Source organism: Bos mutus, chromosome 14 (assembly GCF_027580195.1).
Source record: "Bos mutus isolate GX-2022 chromosome 14, NWIPB_WYAK_1.1, whole genome shotgun sequence".
NCBI lineage: Eukaryota > Metazoa > Chordata > Mammalia > Artiodactyla > Bovidae > Bos > Bos mutus.
The window spans coordinates 20,429,216-20,449,186 of NC_091630.1; the positions used below are offsets into that span (position 1 = coordinate 20,429,216).

General features: G+C 36.8%; 1 protein-coding gene across 4 annotated transcripts in view; it reads right to left on the reverse strand.

The window, feature by feature from the left end:
- Positions 1-3,602: 3,602 nt before the first annotated feature.
- Positions 3,603-19,971, reverse strand: part of AZIN1 (antizyme inhibitor 1) — a 30,955-nt gene continuing 14,586 nt past the window's right edge. For 2 of the 4 annotated variants that reach the window (XM_070382164.1, XM_070382165.1), the window contains 10 exons: positions 15,626-15,823; positions 14,149-14,322; positions 12,820-12,992; positions 11,108-11,242; positions 9,436-9,517; positions 8,996-9,070; positions 8,244-8,406; positions 6,917-7,032; positions 6,127-6,341; positions 3,603-5,920 (listed from right to left, as the gene is read on the reverse strand). In XM_070382164.1, coding sequence (XP_070238265.1) covers positions 5,809-5,920; positions 6,127-6,341; positions 6,917-7,032; positions 8,244-8,406; positions 8,996-9,070; positions 9,436-9,517; positions 11,108-11,242; positions 12,820-12,992; positions 14,149-14,322; positions 15,626-15,727 — 1,347 coding nt within the window. In that variant the 5' untranslated portion in view covers positions 15,728-15,823 and the 3' untranslated portion in view covers positions 3,603-5,808. Of the gene's footprint in view, positions 5,921-6,126; positions 6,342-6,916; positions 7,033-8,243; positions 8,407-8,995; positions 9,071-9,435; positions 9,518-11,107; positions 11,243-12,819; positions 12,993-14,148; positions 14,323-15,625; positions 15,824-19,971 lie in introns of those variants that run through there. The other 2 variants (XM_070382166.1, NM_001291720.1) reach the window with 2 other exon arrangements.

Below are 19,971 nucleotides of genomic sequence, written 5' to 3' on the forward strand. Positions count from 1 at the left end.
CAACTCTCCCATCCATACATGACTACTGGAAAAACCATAGCTTTGACTGCTATGGACCTTTGTTGACAAAGTAATGTCTCTGCTTTTTAATATGCTGTCTAGGTTGGTCATAGCTTTTCTTTCAAGAACCAAGCATGTTTTAATTTCATGACTGCAGTCACCATCTGCAGTAATTTTGGAGCCCAAGAAAATAAAGTCTGTCACGGTTTCCATCGTTTCCCCATCTATTTGCCATGAAGTGATGGGACTGGATGCCATGATCTTAGTTTTTTGAATGTTGAGTTTTAAGCTAACTTTTTCACTTTCCTCTTTCACTTTCATCAAGAGGCTCTTTAGTTTCTCTTTGCTTCTGGTGGTGCAACCTTCCAATTTCAGATAACCCCTCCCACCACTTCCCAGTAGCGCTAGTGGTAAAGAACCCTCCTGCCAATGCGGGAGACATAAGAGCCACTGGTTCAATCCCTGGGTCGGGAACACCCCCTGAAGGGAATGGCAACCCACTCCGGTATTCTTGCCTGGAGAATTCCATGGACACAGGCTACAGTCCATGGGATTGCAAGGAGTTGGACATGACCGAGCGACTAACACATTCCCACCCCTTCACAATCCACAAGCTGCAACCCTTCCATGTCCACAAAACATGTGTGTTTTTCAAGGTAGTGATACAGTGGTTGTACTATCTGTGTATTTAACATGTGTACAACTGAACACCCATTTAAAAGTGGTTACCATCAATACTGTACTGGTTCACTGACAGCGTGAGCACTCCCAACCTATTACTTTACACTGATTTCACAGTGTAAAGATTTTTAGGCAAGCGTGTGCCAAGTTCTAGCAAAACTGACTGTACATAAAGCAGGGGAGGGGTGCGGGGGGGGGGGTGCGGTAGCATTGTGCCACTTGGGCAGTATTTTCCACAATGTGAACTTTTCATATGTTCTCAAATGAAGTTTTACACCCCCTCCCAGACACCAATCTAAAATACTCTAAACCCAGTTCCAACTGGGAGAACATGAAGGTAGCGTTAGCTAAACCAATTTTTAAGAAACATTTCAATATGATGCTTTTCTTTTGGACAACACTAAAGTTCTCCTCCCTCTCCCAGCAAGCTCTTTACTTGTATTCTTGTAGAATCAGAGGAGGAAGCCAAACTTCAAAAACGCCCTTGCTTTCTTTATTCCTGTTGAGAACAGTAAGACTATTAAGAGAGTAAATTTAAGTCACAGAAGTAACTAAAGCTGAGGGGCACTGCTGAGCAGTCATACAAGGTAATTGCCTAAGTGCATTAAGACTGGTTGGGCAATAAAAGCTGAGTGTGTGACTATATGTTGCACAAATTGTTAAGTTAAGAGCACCCCTGTAAGCTTAAAAGAATTTTAGATAAATGCAGAAATAAGTATGAAACTTTAAGCCACCCCCAAAATTTAGCTCCATGAGCAGATGGATAGTTTAATCTCCCCCAAATTTAAAAGGTCTCCTAATTTGACTATGTCTATGCATGTAGAATATATTGAGACATGTTTACAATGGTGATGTCAAACATGTTTCTTCCTAACTAAGGCAAAAACAAGGATGGAGACATGAGAAGATGAAGTTGGAAAGTGCACAGATTAATAATTTAGCAGCTGCAGGAACCAGAATCCCAAACCAGGGACAGGGTGGGAGGTGGCAGGGAGTTGAGAGACCAAAAAAAAAAAACCTCCTCAAATTCCAAAACACTGCAGAGAAAATGACAGCAGATCCATCTGGAGGTAGGAGCAAAATGATGGTCTGCAAGTCTAAGCATTCAGTTCCCGGATCCCTTTTCCTACACTGCACAGCTGGGCAAGAGCCCACTCATTCATCAAGACTGGAGAGTCCTTGTCTCAAGAGGGCAAATAGGCCTCTGGAATAATGGACACGGAGCACTGCTGGGGGCAGGGGTAGTCCCCTACTGCACACTAAACACAGAAGCCCAATACCTTCAATCCCACTTGTCTTCTAGAATGCTGGCAGATGGCCCATTACTCCTCCAGCAGGGGATATGCAAAGTATTCACTGAGAATGGGCAAAGACTTCAGGGTGACGTAAGAGGTTTCCCCGCAGCTCCACTAGGACACAGCACATTGAGCTGACAAGCCACACTCATGTGCTCAGAGCTTCCTATTAGCTTTGTAGTCCCCACTCAGAAGGGTTACTACACATCTGAAGAATGCCTCTAATGATGAAAACATAACAGTCCAATCCAAAAACAGAGACAAAAAGACTATGTAGGACTGGGTTAGAGGGGAACTTATGAAATTCTTGGAGGCCATTAGCTTGTAAAAATTTCAGAGGTTAAAAAATAAGACTTGGAATATGGAGCTGAGAAAATCTCACAGAAAGTAATTTAAGAAACAGAAAATAGATGAGAGGAAATCAGTGAAATCCAGAGAATTAAAAATTTTCTGAACTTTAGCTCAGTTTTGTGTCCCCCCTTCCTCTGCATACTGTTGCTAAAAAGTGAGTGGTGAGAGCTGTGGGCACAGGCACACAGGATGGAGTCTGGCACCGTCACTTAGGAAAAGCTTTAACTAGAATCTGGGACTAAATTTAATCAAAATCAAAGCCTGCTAGTTCACCAGAGGATCTTCTCTTGCACTCTTATGCAACTCCTTTTCTATTGCCAATGCATTATCCCTTCATTTGTTAGTCAACTGTGGATTAACTTTCCAATTTCCCATAATTGACCCAGTGCTAAATTTCTCACTAAGCCATCAACTGCAAAGGGTTTTGACAGGCATGAGCAGTAGTATGGCAGAACTGGGATTTGAAAGATCGTTAAAATGTAACTGCTTTGAAACTGAAGCCATACAGCTCAAGGAATTAAGCAGTCAGATGGTGCTTACCTGCTCCAAGCATCATACAAAAGCTGGGAGCTTATTCCTTTAAGTAGGAAGAGATCAGCCTCCAGCAAAAGCTAGACTACAACTAGTCGTGGTTTGTTAATCGTAAACCAGGTTTGTTCCCACAAAAGCCTGCAAGTGCAAGCACTGTACACCATACTTCTATTCCTACTTCAGGATGGATGAGGCAGGGATTAAAGTATTTGCAGGATTTATTCACAACCTGAATATGGAAAACTACTAAGAAATTTTTTCTTTCACTCTTCCAAGCCAATTAAGCAAGCATTCTTCACTATATTATTGGTCAAGTTACCTACCTGTTAACTACTGTGAGGAAATTGAGAGTAACTCCCCAGAAAGGGACAAAAAGACAACTGGTGTGACTTTTTAAATCTAAATTTGCATTCAATGATATCAGTGCCCATCTTATTTAGAAGGAATACCTAGCTTAATTTATACAGAACTATTTAAGTCTAAACACTGTTCAGAAGCTGGTGAATTAATGTGTCTAAAAAAATGCAACCCTAGAAAAATCTTTGTGACCACATATATATATTGATTTTATCAAAGACTTCAGTATTCCATATGTAATACCCAGAATCATTTTATCAGATTCAATTTGTTACTATGTAATAAAGTAAGTAAGATTCTGAAAGAATGCTTGCAAGTCAATGTACACAAAGCTGGTAAGTAAAATTTCAACTCTTTCGCAACAGAAGCCAAAGCAGAACTAAAACATAAGGAGGAATTAAAAACATTTTATCTGTGTATTCAGAATCACACACAAGTTACCTTTACAGTTCAATTTACTATATAGAAATCATTTGGGTTTTATATTTTCAGTTAAATTCTGAACTTACAATATTGATTAAAAAAAAAAGATTGTTACATTAATTCAGTACTTTTTTTTAGCATATCAAATTGAAATACATTAAGATCAAACTTTAGATTTATGGCAAACAGTCTTCAAATACAACACAAACATTTTTTAAAGTTACCGTATCGTTCACATGTGGTACCTGCAACTCTGAGCTGTTATACACAGAATAGCTCTCCTTTAAATACGGCAAAACTGACATGCCATGAAGCTCAAAGTTGTATAGTCAAGCCAAGGACTCAAAGTTGTACCATCTCTTAAAAGATTTGGCATTTCTGAACCAAAAAGCACAACATGTAAAGAAGGTTAGGAGCAATTCCTCCTCCTCATTACAGTTAAAAAAAGTTGCATGGTAGCTTGGAATTTTGCATAAAACCCCACATTATACCTTGGAAAATTCCAAGGGTAATTAGATGACAATGGACTGGAGTCCTTTTTCAATTAATAGAACCCATAAAATTCAAATGGGAATTAATCAAATCAAAAATATTAAGCACCTACTGGTTTAAGAGATTGAAATTTATTAGATTCATGATCAATTTCTTTTCACCTTGAAATCAAGGTGTAAAAACCAGCTATTAAGTGCATTCCAAACTTCTCCTATGTAACACATGCAGAATTTTCTGTCCATTGGCACCAAAGTGAAGTCACATTTCCTCTTGGAAGACAGAAATTCCGCATCTGAACATAGAACAAGTTAGGAAAAAATGACCCCTGTTGTTTACTTTATTACTATTGTGATTCTGAGATCTAGGATTACTAATATACTAGCCATGAACAACGCCTGGCAACAACTGTCAGGTTAGTGACTCTTAACTCACTTCCCCAATCACCATAAAATTTTAGTATGCAAAGAATGAAAACTAATTACACTAAGCTGCTGAACAAATGGGAAATAACAGGAAACTAAGTGAACAACAAAACAAATCCTAAGTTTGAAATCACTGCAATCGAGAAATTGAAAATAGGTGTGCTTCACCCCATCCCCCTCACAACTCTGAATTTAAATAATATTCCGTGCAAAGGAGCATCAGGTTTCTGGATATAGATGTAGCCCTTCTTTAAGATTTAGTGCGCAGCAGAGTTTTCTGCATTTCCCTCCCCAAAGTTTATTCCAAGTATTTAATAGAATCTTCCATTTCAGCCAAAAGATTTGCGACTCAAAGATTTACTAAGGTACTCTATGCATTCTATCTATACAGAAACACCTATTAATTATTACAATTGGTTTATGCAGGATTAACATTTTTGGTGTTAAAATTGTTAAACATCATGCTTACTGCACATCAACTCTCCATAATGAATCTGAACATCACAATGATTTACCAAACATTTTACTTAAATTACTAATTAAATAACTGAAAAATGTACTAAGCCAAACTAAACTTAAATGGGCTATAAAGGAAAATAACCTTCGAAACAGCCCAGATACATATCTATTTCAAAACTACCTTTGCTAGCTAGCCCCTTTCCCAAAATTTTAGCCTGAAAAAACAGTAAAATCTACACAAAATTTTATTGCAATCATACAAGGGTTACATTAGGTCAAATACAACAAATACTATGATGCAATTTTACATTTATTAAACTACAGTTCAAAGCACAAATTTACACATTCTAAATACACTAAACGTATCTAATGAAGTTACACTGGTCTTCCACTGACATTTGATATATCTGGGTGAAAGACATTAACTTTACAAGACTTTTTAACACGAATCCTTAGTATAAAAACTGTGTACTTGTATGTAAACGGTTTAATGGGGAACCCAATTAATGGGCTTCCATCTCCACTAAGTCATCCATTTTGTTGCATATTTTATTTTAAACGCTTAAGGGGTAGGGCAAACTGGTAGGTTTAAATCTGGATACATTATCTTAATCTCCCAATTACCCCCAGTGAATTATAGAGCTGATTTTGTCTGGTCCCAAATAGCTATTACTAGTAGTTTTTGTTTCCAAGAGAATTAACAGAATAAGATTGTTCAAATTTTTTCCACACTGGAATGTAGACCAGACAAGCTTATTAACCTGCAACTTCAGATCTACAGAAGCGTTAACACCTGCTTAAGCTTCAGTGGGAAAGTTGTCTTCTTGGCTCAGCTGAATGCAAGAAGGCACAAAGAAAAAGCTCTTCATTGTTGTGTCTGAAGTTGCCCCAGCGTCCTGCATCTCATACCTAAGGGAAAAATCAAGACATCTGAGTTTAATCACAAAGACCACACAACAGACAATGAAAAGAACTATAAAATAACTAGTCTTCCAATTACGCTTAAAAGGTCATTCTGTTATTACTTTTAAGTTGTGCATTCATTATAGAATTAAAACCAGCAAACCCTGTCACTTCAAATATCCAATCTGCTTTAAAAAAATAATCCGTCTTACCAATCACTGTAGGACATCATGTAATAAATAGCTGGCCTCTGAAAATCATTGAAAGCAGATGGTTCATGGACAGAATCTGCTCCCATGTTATCAAAGATAAGCCAATCTCCCACATTCAGCTCAGGAAGAAGACAGTTTTCCACAATTTGATCAAGCTCATCACAGGATGGACCCCAAAGGCTGCTTGTAAACAGAGGCTCATCTGCCTTGTATTTCTGTAGGACAAAAAAGTATTTTTTTGTTAAGCTTTTAACTCAAGCAGGCAATGAACTTGAAGGTGGATAAGAGCGTTTTTTCACCATTTCAAATCAAATGTGGCCCTGAAGAAAGGCCTAGAGCCAAGGGCAGTGATACTCCTCCTTAACTCCATGTAAGGCAGCAATTTAGAGAACAAAGGACTTAATAGGACTCAGAAAAATACAAACCCTCAAAAAAGGGGCAACCTTCCCCCATTCTAAAATATTTCTTTGAAATTGGGATGAGGGCTTCCTGGTGACTCAGTGGTAAAGAATACCGCCTACTAATGCAGGAGACACGGGTTTGATCCCTGATCTGGGAAGACCCCATGTGCCACAGAGCAACTAAGTCCGTGCATCACAACTATTGAGCCTGTGCTCTAGAGCCTGGGAGCTCCTGGTTGCCACAGCTAGAGAAAAGCCTGTGCAGTAACGAAGACCCAGCATATCCAAAAATAAATACAATTTTTAAACTGGGATGCATCCTAAAAATAACAGCTCCATTCAGAAACTGCCAAATAAGCAGGTTTTATAATATTTGTAATAAAACTTGCCTTATGAACCTCTGGAATGGTATTTAAGTCCTCAGACAGTTTACTTGCAAAAGAACCATAAACACCATCATTCATATAATACATGAAGGCTGGTTCATCACTTCCGGTCTTTCCTACTGTTTAAAAAAAAAACAAAACACAAAAACAGGAAAAGCAAAGATGAACTTACAGTAAAACAGCTAAAAGGCACATCAAAGTCTGAATTAGTATTTATAGAATTGACTCATAGGTTTCACATTCTTCAAAATATACTGATATATACTGACATAACTTAAAACTGTTAACTTAAAATATTGAACACACTTCACCAAGGATAACCAATGAACACATTAAAAAAAAAAACGGCTCTACATCATTACTCACCAGGTAAATGCAAATTAAAACTACACTGATACACCATAATACACACCTACTGAGTGGATAAAATTTAACAATGACCAAAAAAAGAAATTAGCAAAGGTGGGAGCAATCAGAACTTGCATATATACATTGCCAGCAGAGGAGTAAAATAGCAACACCATTTTGAAATCTTTGTGAGCACCTACCCTCTGACCCAGCAATTCTATTCTTACATCATTCACCTAAGAAAAATGTCCACAATACTTGTAGTACTGTATAATAATGTAGTAACAGTAGTTCTGCCCTTAATAGCCAAAAACTGGAAACAATCAAATATTCATGGCAGGAGACTGGAGACAAAGTATATGCATTCAAACAGTGGAATATTAATTGGCAATAAATGTAAAATGAAATGCTCTACCAAATATTATACTGAGCTGTCTTAAACAGAAGAATATACATGATCCCACTTACAAGAAGTTCAAAGGCAGTCCAAACTAATCTATGCTGGAAAAATAATAAAAATTGAACAAAACTGAAATAAATTTTAAGATATGAAAATTATTTTATTTTGATAGGGATAAGATTGTACTGGTTCTTAAAGGGAATCAATCACCTGGGGAAGTTTATCTAACATAAGCCTATCTAAACATCAGCTTTGAGGAAAATTATTTTATTTTGATAGGGATAAGATTGTACTGGTTCTTAAAAGGAATCAATCACCTGGGGAAGTTTATCTAACATAAGCCTATCTAAACATCAGCTTCGAGAAGAGTCTGATGGAGTGGAATGTTAGCTATGGCATTCAAAAGCTATAGCTTTTTGAAAAGCTCCCTAGCTCCTCCCTACAGATGGATGAAGAACACCCATAACATCAAAACCCATCAAATGTCCAAAATTATATTTACATGTGATAGTATCTAATGAACTCATCTTCAAACTAATTGGAATTATTTACTAACAGAAAACTATAAACTTTGTAACTTACCTCCAGAGGAAAACTTATCATTTTCAACAACTTTCTTTGCAACGATATTAACTGCAAGTGTAAATGCAGAAGACACAAAGTAGCTTCCAGGTTCAGAAATTATCTTGATGCCAGATCCTTCAGGAAAGTAGACATCCAACAAAGGGCTGATAACATGATTAACCTATGGATTTTAAAACCCATATTATGGTTTTAATATTGGATTGGTTAATTCACAACATTAAGAGATTAACAGCAATTAAATTTTTTAGGAAAATTAAGTAGCTGAATTATAGACTATGACGCTTAGAAATAAAGCAGGCTTTCAAGTCATCCAAGTTGATTTTCTAACTATCAGAATGGCATTAATTTAAAAAGTTATAATTCCAGTGGCAAATGGCTCCTGGTGATTGAAAAGTCATTGTTTATAGCTATATTCAATAACTAGTGATGAAGGAGCAAATTTCCAATCAATTTCTATACCAGAGGAAGGTGAGAACTGATATGTACATGGATAAAACAATTCAAGCTCTGTAAGTGATGAATGAATGAATCATTGTCATCAAGCACTGAAAACACACTTTCCATGATAAAATTATGCTACAGAGTTTAAACTTTTCCAAGGTCTTCCATTAGCTATTCATTTTCTTACAAATTTTACACAATGTTACAGCTTTAGTTCTGCTCTACAAACTCTAGTCTACATATCCACCATGTAAGTAGAAAGGAAAGAGAGATCAGTCCAGGATGTCGACCCACTGAACAACGTTTACCTCTTCCAGTTGAAACTCAGTTCCTGTGAAGCCCCCACCAATGTCTAACATGTTCATTGTGAAGCCAAATTCTCCCTAGAGATGCAGGAGGGGAAAAAAAATCTTTAAACGCTTTTCCAAATTGTAATGCATATAGGGACATCACACACACACAAAAATCCTCTAAGGGAGGTAAATAATCTCTGTTCTGACCTTTAGTAAATTTATTGCTTTCTACTAACAGAGGCGGATTATTTCATTGTATTTTCCTGCTATTCTCTGTACTGTCTTTAGACACATACAAGTAAGTTAACTATTGCCTCTCTCTACACCCAGGTTTTAAAATGTGCATGTCTTAAATAAGTACGATCAGAATACTTTAGAAGTAGAAAAGAAGCTGAATATTTGTCTTAAATAACATCTTGGCTTAAATATCAAAATAATTTAAGCGAAAAACTTACAGCCATGTCAAACACACATCGCGCATCAGATAGAGCATGTACATATACTTGAGATTCTTTGCAAGCACTTGAAACATGAAATCTGAAAGACATAGAGTAATAAATTTGAAGCTGCAGCAAATTTTAGAGGCCGTTCCTTTCTAACTCACCATATTCACACAAAAAAGTATTCACATTAACTTTACTCAATATTTAAAGCTTTAGAAACATGAACCTCTAATTACCCAAGTTACAATACCAGCCTTTTAGAAAAGGTAGTGTTTGGGTAATAATTTTTTTAATAATAAGTTATCAGTTATATTTCACAGCTATCAGACAGGGACACGCTTTTCATATGGTAAAGTAACAATAAATTGTTACTTTACTAAAAGTAACAATCACCCAATAAAACTGGGTGACAAAATCTTCAATTTTGAATGCACAATATTACCTGAAAATATACAAATCTATTGTGGGACTTCCCTGGTGGTCCAGTGGTTAAGAACCCACTTGCCAACACAGGTTTGATCCCTGGTCCGGGAAGATCCCACATGCCACAGAGCAACCAAGCCCTTGAGCTGCAACTACTAAAGCTCACGCGTCTCCTGTGCTCCTCAAGAGAAGCCAGAGTAACCTCCACTCTCCAGAATTAGAGGAAGCCAGCTTGCAGCAAAAGACCCAGTGTAGCCAAACAAATCTTTTTTTAAAAAAAGTATCTATTGAGAAATAAATACAAGTGAACATTAATTCAGTTGAGCAATACTGATAATTGTTAGTACTGCTCATTAATAGTGGTATTTATCAAAGATTCGGACTATTTAAATTTGAGGGAATTCCCTGGTGGTCCAGTGGTTAGGACTCTGCCCTTCCACTGCAGACCCTGCAGTGGAACCCTGTGTTTGAACCCTGTCGGGAAACTAAACTTTGACAAGCCATGCTGCAAGACCAAAAATTAAATAAAATTAAATTTAAAAGTTTAATTAAAACATGGTCCTTTCCGTATCAATTGTGGCAGTGGTTACAAAAACGTTAAAATTCACAGAATACACCTCAAATCAATTGTCCTGTGTGTTAACAATAAAATTAACTGAAATATGAAAACTCTCAAATACTATCAATATTGTCAGCTAAGGTAGAATTAAGTTTAACAGTGGTGATTCTTTATCCATCTTTATGAACAATTTTAAAATCTGGCAGTCACTGCTCCAAATCTGATTCAGATCATGGTTCAGAAACTATTATCAAATCATTAACTCTCTGGGTCTTAGTTTCCTCATACATAAAAACTGAGAGGATAAAATAGTCTACTGATTTTTTGAAGTGCCTCTGAGGGATTAAACAGGGGAAAATAAAAAGTCTTGGGATGGGAAAAAGAAAAACTGAAATGACATGTCCAACAACCATTTTGGTATTCATCAGAATTCTAGTAAATTCTTCCATTCAACTTAAAAAGAAGTGATTTAAATTACTAACTGAACTGTTATTTACTATTTCCTCTCTTAACTAGGTGAAGGAGAGGTACATACAAGTACAAAATAGTATAAAGATAAACATTTATTTTCCTAAACTAAGAAAACTATGTATCATAAATCAGAAATTTAATCTATTAACGTTTATACAAAAGAAAACTTAAACTGGTAAACAGAAAGACTAAGATTATCACAACAAAATGAAGTTTAAAACAACTACTCACTTAACTCCAATAATTTGGACATCAAGTTCCTTAGCACATTCCAAAAGATGCCTACAGTTCTTCAGGGTAGTGCCAAACTTCATGTTACCCTCTCCACCTCCAATACTATCTTCTGTTGCAATATGTAGTAAGACCCTAAGAGAAGGGGAAGATGATTGGGGCAGAGTTGGTTTACATCATCATCAGCACATGTGAAGCCTGAAGATTGTAGGAAGTGTGTTGATAATGTTGTCAGTGCTCCATAATCCAGCGTCGGATGAATCAAGTGAACCTAATGAGAAACAATCCTGTATAGAGAAAAAACTAGCAATTAGGGACTAAAGCATGACGCTTACAAGGATGGGAATTTGGAAAATGCAGGAAGTTAAGACTCTGTTGTAGCAGCAAGAGTTGGTTGGGCTCTGTAATGAAAGACGACATTACTTTCAAATGAAGTCCATCAGTCCATAAATCCACCTAGAAAGACTAAATTGAATAGCAATGCCATTACTGTCTTTCAGTAAAAACGATCAGGGCTTTAAACACTTCAAACTTCCTAAAAAAGTTCTAGCTAGCTAACTTTCTACCACTTATTCGGAACCATTCCTCCAATTAATCACATAGATCTAACAAGAAAAAAAATTTTTTTAACGTATCTTAACAGCAGCCTTTTAGACTACTGATTCAAATATATTTGGTATTTCCTTCCAAACCATGACAACCATGACAAAGTGATCAAGACTGTCAGGCAATCTCTGAGTAACCACAAATCACTTAAAAAAACAATTATACAAAACTGTTATTTGTAAAAGCAAAATTATTCTACCTATAGAATACCTTTCAAAGAATACCATTAAAGTCAGTAAGAAAATTATCAATATAAGGAAAATATGGACATGATACACATTTTTGGTAACATATAACACACAGTAACTTATTAAAAAGCAAACTGTGTACTAGTATACTTTTAGCATAGGCTATATAAAATCCTCTTGATATACCAGTTCATGGTAATATTTATTTTGCCTTAAAATTTGTTTTTCGTTTAAAGCATGGTGAACTTACATTTTATTTATGTATTTTTTGGCTGCACTGTGTGGTACGTGGGATATTCCCCAACCAGGGATTAAACCCATGCCCCCTGCCTTGGGAGCTCAGTCTTAACCACTGGACCACGAGGGAAATCCCAAAGTTTTGTTTTTAAACAGTAGAGTTTTTAGTTGCAAAATAATCTTGGGACCCATGTAGGATACAAGTAAAAACGTTAAACTTCCTGTTTGAGGAGAAGGGACTTAAGGACTAGTTTCCTAAGACACTGACACAAAGGACAACCATCTAAGAAACCGAGGCTAAGGGCAGATTAAACCCTCAGTTAAAAGGAAAAAGGCTGAGAAGAACATATTCTGTTCCTAATATGACAAATAACTAGAATGGTTCATATAATTGTGAAAATATAGCCATAGCTTTAATTTGATCATTCTACCAACCAGATTTTCCTCCTTGAATTAAAGATTATATACAATATCCCAACATATCCTTATCTCATCCTAGTTGCCCATGAAGGATCAGAAGTAGCCAATAAAAATGCTAGTAGTATTTTCCATGTAGTAAGTTGCAATAATTACAACATATAACCACTGCTCTATATAAATGCCCCCTCCCTTTCCCAGACTAAAGACAACCCCAAATCCTAGGTAAAAAAATATGCCTTTGTACCTAATTTTTACACTTACTTGGCATTTGGGTGGTTACGTGCAATTTTCTTCAATTCAACTTCATTGTCACATGTCATGATATTAACTCCAACTTTTGCTGCATACTTTATCTGAGACACTTGCTTGCAAGGACTTATGTAAATGATGTTTTCTGGAGATACACCCAATTCTTGCACTAAAGCCATTTCAGTCTAAAAACAGATTTTAAACAGTGTCATCTAAAAGGTAAGCTTTCTATTACTTTTCAATCACTGCCATATACCTTTATTTTCTGATTAAATTCAAATTATGTAAGATTAAATTAGGATTACGTATATCACAGTTCATATTCTGGTAATGCTTGCTATATTATACTCTGTTAAAAACCTTTTAAAAGGTATACAGGCATATCTCATTTTATTGTGCTCTGCAGAGAATTCCATTTTTAAAATTGAAGATTTGTGGCAACCCTGTGTTGAGTAAGTCTGCAGGCACCCATTTTTCTCAACAGCATTCTTTTTTGAGGTATGTACATTATATTTTAGACATAATGCTACTGTATACTTAATAGGCCACAACATAGTACAAACATAACTTTTATACGAACTGGGAAATAAAAAAAATTCACGGGACTCGCTCTACTGCAGTTGTCTGGAACTCAATCCACAGCATCTCTGAGGTATGCCTGTCACTACCATCAGAGAAATCTCCCAGTTTAGGATATTATCTTGCTGTCATCAGAAGTAACTTGATCAAACTAGCTCTAGGCTAAGAATGAGGAACGAATAAAAGTTTCTGATTAAAGATAAAGCTTATAAAGTCTCATCTCATCGTAATGTTCCTTTCATTGGTATACTTGAAACTTTGTAAATTTCCAGTATTAAATGGCAAATTTAAACAAGTTAAAAAATGCATCCACAAGTCAAACTTCCTTGCAATTGTTCTCCTACTGCTGCTGCTGCTGCTACTGCTAAGTTGCTTCAGTTGTGTCCGATTCTGTGCAACCCCATAGACAGCAGCCCACCAGGCTCCCCTGTCCCTGGGATTCTCCAGGCAAGAACACTGGAATGGGCTGCCATTTCCTCCTCCAATTCTCCTACTGCTACTGGTGACCAAATGTTGTTTTTAGTTGCTAAGTCATGTCTGACTCTGCAACAGGCTCCTCTGTCCACGGAACTTCCCAGACAAGAATACCGGAACAGGTTGCCATTTCCTTCTCCAGGGTATCTTTCCAACCTAGGGATTGACCCCAAGTCTCCAGCATTGGCAGGTGGATTTCTCTGCCACTGAGCCAATAGGGAAGCCCCACCAAACACGGTCAATTTTAAAATGCTGCAGTTCAATAACAAAGTAATGAAAATGACTTACTTTACTAGAACAAGCAAATCCAGTTCCAAGAGCTGCCAAAATCTCAAGCACAGCTGGAGTGGAGTTGCACTTCACCGTATAGAACGGCTTTATCTGAGCCACTATGTTCTGCCATTGGCTGTGCTTCTTCACAATCTTTCCAAGATCTCCCACAAAAAATGCATTTTTCCCTGTCTATTATAGTTATGAAAAAAGAAACATAAGAACCACTGAAAACAGAGTATTGTTAAGTAGGAAAGAACTCCCCTTTTCCTCCACAAATGAGCCAAGATAAATACTAACATACCATCACATTTAAGGCTTGTTTCTTTTTAAACTTGACTGTTTGCTGTGCTATGCTGACATAGAAAATATTCTTTTAGATTAAAAAAATAAAAAAAAACAGTGTCAATTAGAGTGACTTTCTACTTCCGAACTGTTCCAATTTTACTTCTGGTGAGTGGAAGGGAAGGAGATTACTTATATCGTTCCATGCATTCCTTAATTGTTTAAACCTACTTTAACAGTACAGGATCTAATTCCCTAAAAAGGTGAGTAGAATGAGGAATGCTAAACAAAAAGCTGTATCCCCAACATGAACTGCAGTTAAAGACAGTAAAAGGGAACAAAAGAAATCAATTTTTAAGGAGGTAAGTTGGTAGTATTTGTAGAGGTGACAAAACTAAATTTAAAAATACGGAAGTACACTAAATGCCAGATAAATCCAAGTCCAGTGTTTAGGACTCAGTTTTCACTGCCATGGCCTGGGGTCCAATCCCTGGGTCAGGGAACTCAGATCCCACAAGCCGTAGAAAGAAAGAAAGAAAAAGTAAACTGATTTTAATTACGATCTGGGAAAAGATCATGATTGATTCTGAAGCTGGAGCTACCCTGGAGGTAGAGAGATGACTACACATACCATCCAGAGAATAAATTACCCAATGTTAGATGGCAGACAAAATCATCTTTATTTAAAACATACAACATTCAGATATTATTTGAAATGTCATGAAAATATTACTGTTTTCTATAATCCACATTATTAGAATATACTGACCAAAGACAGGCTGCCACCCTAATGTTCTGACCCAGGAAATGTACAATTGACTAAGACTAGTGACATGAGAGGCTACAGAATAGACTGAATGGTAGGACAAGTGTCATTCTTCCTCACCCCCCAAAAAAGAATTCCGATGACAGAAGAGAGCAGCAGGATTTTGCTGGTGTGAGAGAAGACTTAAACATACCTGTAGAGGTCAAGAGAAAGCTTTTTGGGTATCCTGCTACTGAACATCACTAACCTGGAAACTTCTTCAAATTTGGGGAATATAGGAAATTAGCTCCAACAAAAACAAATTCTTTCCGTAAAGCAATAAACAAAAATTACTGTATCAGTAAGTACAAAACAAAAATGATCTTAAGTAGCAGTAATGATGCTTCATATTTCAGAAATTACTATAAACACTGTATTTTAAGAAATCAAATATGACACACTTACCAGGGTATGTTCATAAACATAGTTATCAATAACATTTCCAAGGTTTGTTCCTTCATCCAACAGGCCAACGGAGTAGTTTGCATCGTCAATAAATCCTTTCATCTCAGCCGTATTCCACAAAGCCGAAAGTCATAAACCAGGAAAAACAAGAGACGGGCCACCAAGCCTTACGTCTGGGTCCTTAGAATATGCAACAAACTGTCAAAATAGAAGTTATTTCAAAGTCTGTATTATTTCATTAGTTAAACCTAATATATGAGCTGTCAGTTGGAGTGTGCTAATAAGAGGAACCTAATTTAGTGAAGAATCTGCGTAATCACTTACCATTTTCAGAAACCCTAGATCACCAAAATCCTTTCCTTAGTGCCCATTTTAAAGCAAATGTGAATTTATACATAAAAAGACAAGCTTAACATGACAGTTTCTTGGGAAGGTAGCTGAAACATGCGGAATGTTACAAATCAACACCATCACCTTATTTACATAGAGTTGCAGAGCCAGTCTTTTTATTCATCTTGTTTGTGGTTCTCCCATATAACACAAACAACTTTACTCATTTTAAGTAAAGAAAGCTAGCGAAATAAATATCTGCAGCCAAGCAATCAAAATAGTCTGAACTTCAATACACTGCCAGTCACGTAACCAGTGTGATACCAGGTAACTGCAGATAAACGTCTTCTAAGTAAAATTCTAGAGTAGGTGATGTGTAAGCAACAGGAATGGGTAAAAGTGGAGGCTGACTTCAGGAGGACATCTGTAGCTCTGATCTGGATCCCACACCACAAGCTACAACAGAACTAGTTCAATCAAGTTAACAATTAAGTCTCTTTGAGGTAAGCTTATTTGGTGAAAATGTTTCTGGAACATAAGTCAGAAAACCTAGTCCTGGCTTTGTCATTTAATAGCTGTGCAATCCAAGGTCAACTACTTCAAAAAACTGTTGTTAAAAAAAAAAATTACAATCACTTGTTTAAGTACTGACTTGAAAGAGCTAACTGCCAGAAATCCAAGAATGTCACGGCAATTTGAAACCAGGTATAAGTTAGGGACCTATATACACATCATGAACATTTATTTACTAAGAACTCTGATTTTTAAAAAGGCATCATACTGAATCCAACTCTTCCCCAAACAAATAAAGTTTCCCTCTTTCTCCACATCACCTCTGGAGCAGCCCATACCTAAGTCTATCTTCTTTGCTGAACTTACTGGTCCTTATCCCCCGGAGAAGGAAATGGCATCCACTCCATAACTCTTGCATGGAGAATTCCATGGATAGAGGAGCCTGGCAGGCTGCAGTTCATGGGGTCGCAGAGAGTCAGACACGACTGAGTGACTGACACACACACACACATACAAGGTTACTTTAGGCAAAGATTTCTTTTAACATAAAGTCTATAAACCTAACAAGTTCTCGAGACAGATGCTGTCGTTGCTCCTTGTCTGGGACTGATTTCTGGGTGCCACATTAATTTTAATGGACTTAGACCAGATCCTGGCAACATACACAGCTTTTCCTGCCTCTTTGATTACCCCCTTTCTCTTCCCCTCCCCATGCTCTATGCCAGAGTTCACCTCAAGTGGAGGCCCTTGTCCTAAAAATATACTTCATTTCAATGGTTCTCAAAAGTATCAGCTTTTTGGTTGCACCAAAACAATTCGTCAATAAGCCACAGCATTAGTCATTTTCATGAAATACACACAATATTTTAAAAACAGCAACAGCTGTATTTCCAAGGAGTCAACTATATTCAGTTTACTGAGAAAATCTTAAAATTGTTATACCAGAAATGATTTAAATCTGTGCCCATAAAGTAGACATTTAGGCTTGAGGATACATGTTTATTTTAAGCAATGTAAGACCAATCAGAACATCAATTTTAGGGGGATATTCAACTGCACTAATGCAAACAGAACGATAAAGGTTACACATTAAAAAAGATCACTTATCCTATTAATAATGAAAAATACTTAATCAAGATCTTTAGCCTAGTGTTTCAGCTCATCAGATTCCTAAGGAGTTTCTACTCTCTACGCAGTATTTACCTGGGAACCTTATCAACTATGGACCATCACAGGCAACTGCTACCAAGTAAAGTTCTAGTTTTTAAAGTCAGGACAAGAAGAACCTCAATTTCCTTCAGCTAGAGATGGTTGGATGGCATCACCGACTCAATGGACATAAGTTTGAGTAAACTCAGGGAGTTGGTGATGGACAGGGAGGCCTGGTATGCTGCAGTCCATGGGGTCGCAAAGAGTTGGACACAACTGAATGACTGAACAGGCTAATTTTCCTCCGACATTATGATCCTAAATAGTCACAAAAACATCAGGTCCATTCATCCCAGTCTTATCTGCTGAATGCCCACATTCTTCACAAATTTTTGTAGATTAAGTAAGGTTATGGTTATGTGAGTGAAAGTTGCTTAGTAGTGTCCAACTCTTTGTGACCATCTATACAGTCCATGGGATTTTCAGGCCAGAATACTGGAATGGGTAGCCATTCCCTTCTCCAGGGGATCTTCCCAACCCAGGGATCGAACCAGGGTTCTCCTAAGGACTTTTTCAAACTATTTTCAAATTATATAATCTACAGATTCAGTCAAATCTCACTGCCTGCTAAACTAGCTTAATCTAAAAGCAAACATTTTTTATAGCAGTGTGCCAAAAACTTTGTACAATATTCTCTTAACCCTCAAAAGCCACTATGACAGTATTATTCCATTTTATTGAGGCACAGAAAAATCAGGCTAGCTTGGGAGATGCTGATGACAAAATTACAGGCATATCTTGGAGAAACTGCAGGTTTGGTTCCAGACCATTATAATAAAGTGAGTATATCATTAAAGCAAGTCACATAAATGTTTTGGTTTCCCCATTCATATAGAAGTTCCGTTTATACTATTCTATAGTCTATCAAGTGTGCAAAAAAAAAAAAAACCAACAACAAACCCCACCAAAACCCCAATGTACATACCTTAACTAAAAAATAATGCTCTTGGAAAAATGGCACCAACAGATTGCCAAAAACAAGGTTGCCACAAACCTTTAATGTATAAAAAATGCAACCTTTGCCAAGTGTAATAAATCCAACACAACTCTCAGGCTCTTTGATAGAGACAATGACATCCCCAAATCAATTAACCATTTCTCAGACATATGAACTCCCACAGTTGTTAATAAACTCTACACTATATTCATATATGGTACCAAAACAGCCTATCATGCCTTCTTACAGTCTTCACACCTTTCTTAAGACTAGTTCCTACATAACAACCTTGTTCCTTCTATATCACTTGCCTAAATTCAGGTAAACCCTAAACTTTTTCCTTTTTTTAATCTTATCAAGAGTTTACATGCAATAATGTACAACCTCATTCTGACGAATGTATATACCAGTATAATCACCACTATCATAAAGATAAATTTCTTCATGTCCTTTTGTCCACCTCAGGCAAACATCTGCTATCATTACAGACTCTTGTAGAAGTGCAAGAATTTCAAATATAAATAGTAAAGGTCAAACTAAAACAGCTGACAAATAAATGTACTATTAATACAAATAAAAATATGTTAAAGTACTTCTTGCTCTAAAGGAAAGACTTAAGAGTGCATGTAGAGTGGCTGTATTCCCATCACTGAAATAGAACTCTCACTTCTGAAGTAACCATAGGGTTAGTTTACCAATCCCAATCTGACTCACAAAAGGACTGTGACAAAAAAATACAATTTGCCACATTGGCAGGACTGACAAAAAGGATTTGGGGACTAACACACTTGAGACCACTAAAACAGGTGTTAACATAGTATTTTTTACTTCCTTAATTATACTGAGCGCTGCAGTAACAGTTGATTAAAACCAATCTAATAACATCTATCCTTAAAAGAGGGTACATGTGGAGCTCCATCTTGGTTTATCTTCTCAGATGCTCCCTAGGAAGGTCTTGAGATTCCTGGCGCATGGTAGGTGCTGACAAACAGACGGACCAAGGACAACTGATTCTAAGAATGGGAGTTTTGAAACTTAAAGTTTGTGGTGGCAACAGCAAGGAATGCCCTATAGTGTGTTGGAAAAAAAGGTCCATCTTTCACATCTTAAAAGGAGCCAAAACCTTGATATACACAAGTGACCCACATGTAAAAGCAAAAGTCAGTTAAAAACTAAAAGCTATGTCCGGAAAAAACTGTTTCCTCAAAAGAATCCACCAAACACAAAAACCTTCAGGAAAGCTAGTTTCTAACAAATTTTAAGCCAACAAACCCTGTGCTCAAAAGAAACATTCACTTGGAAGCCCAGTATTTCCAACAACTGAAAAGGCTTAAGTAGGTGGATAAGCGTAGGCTGA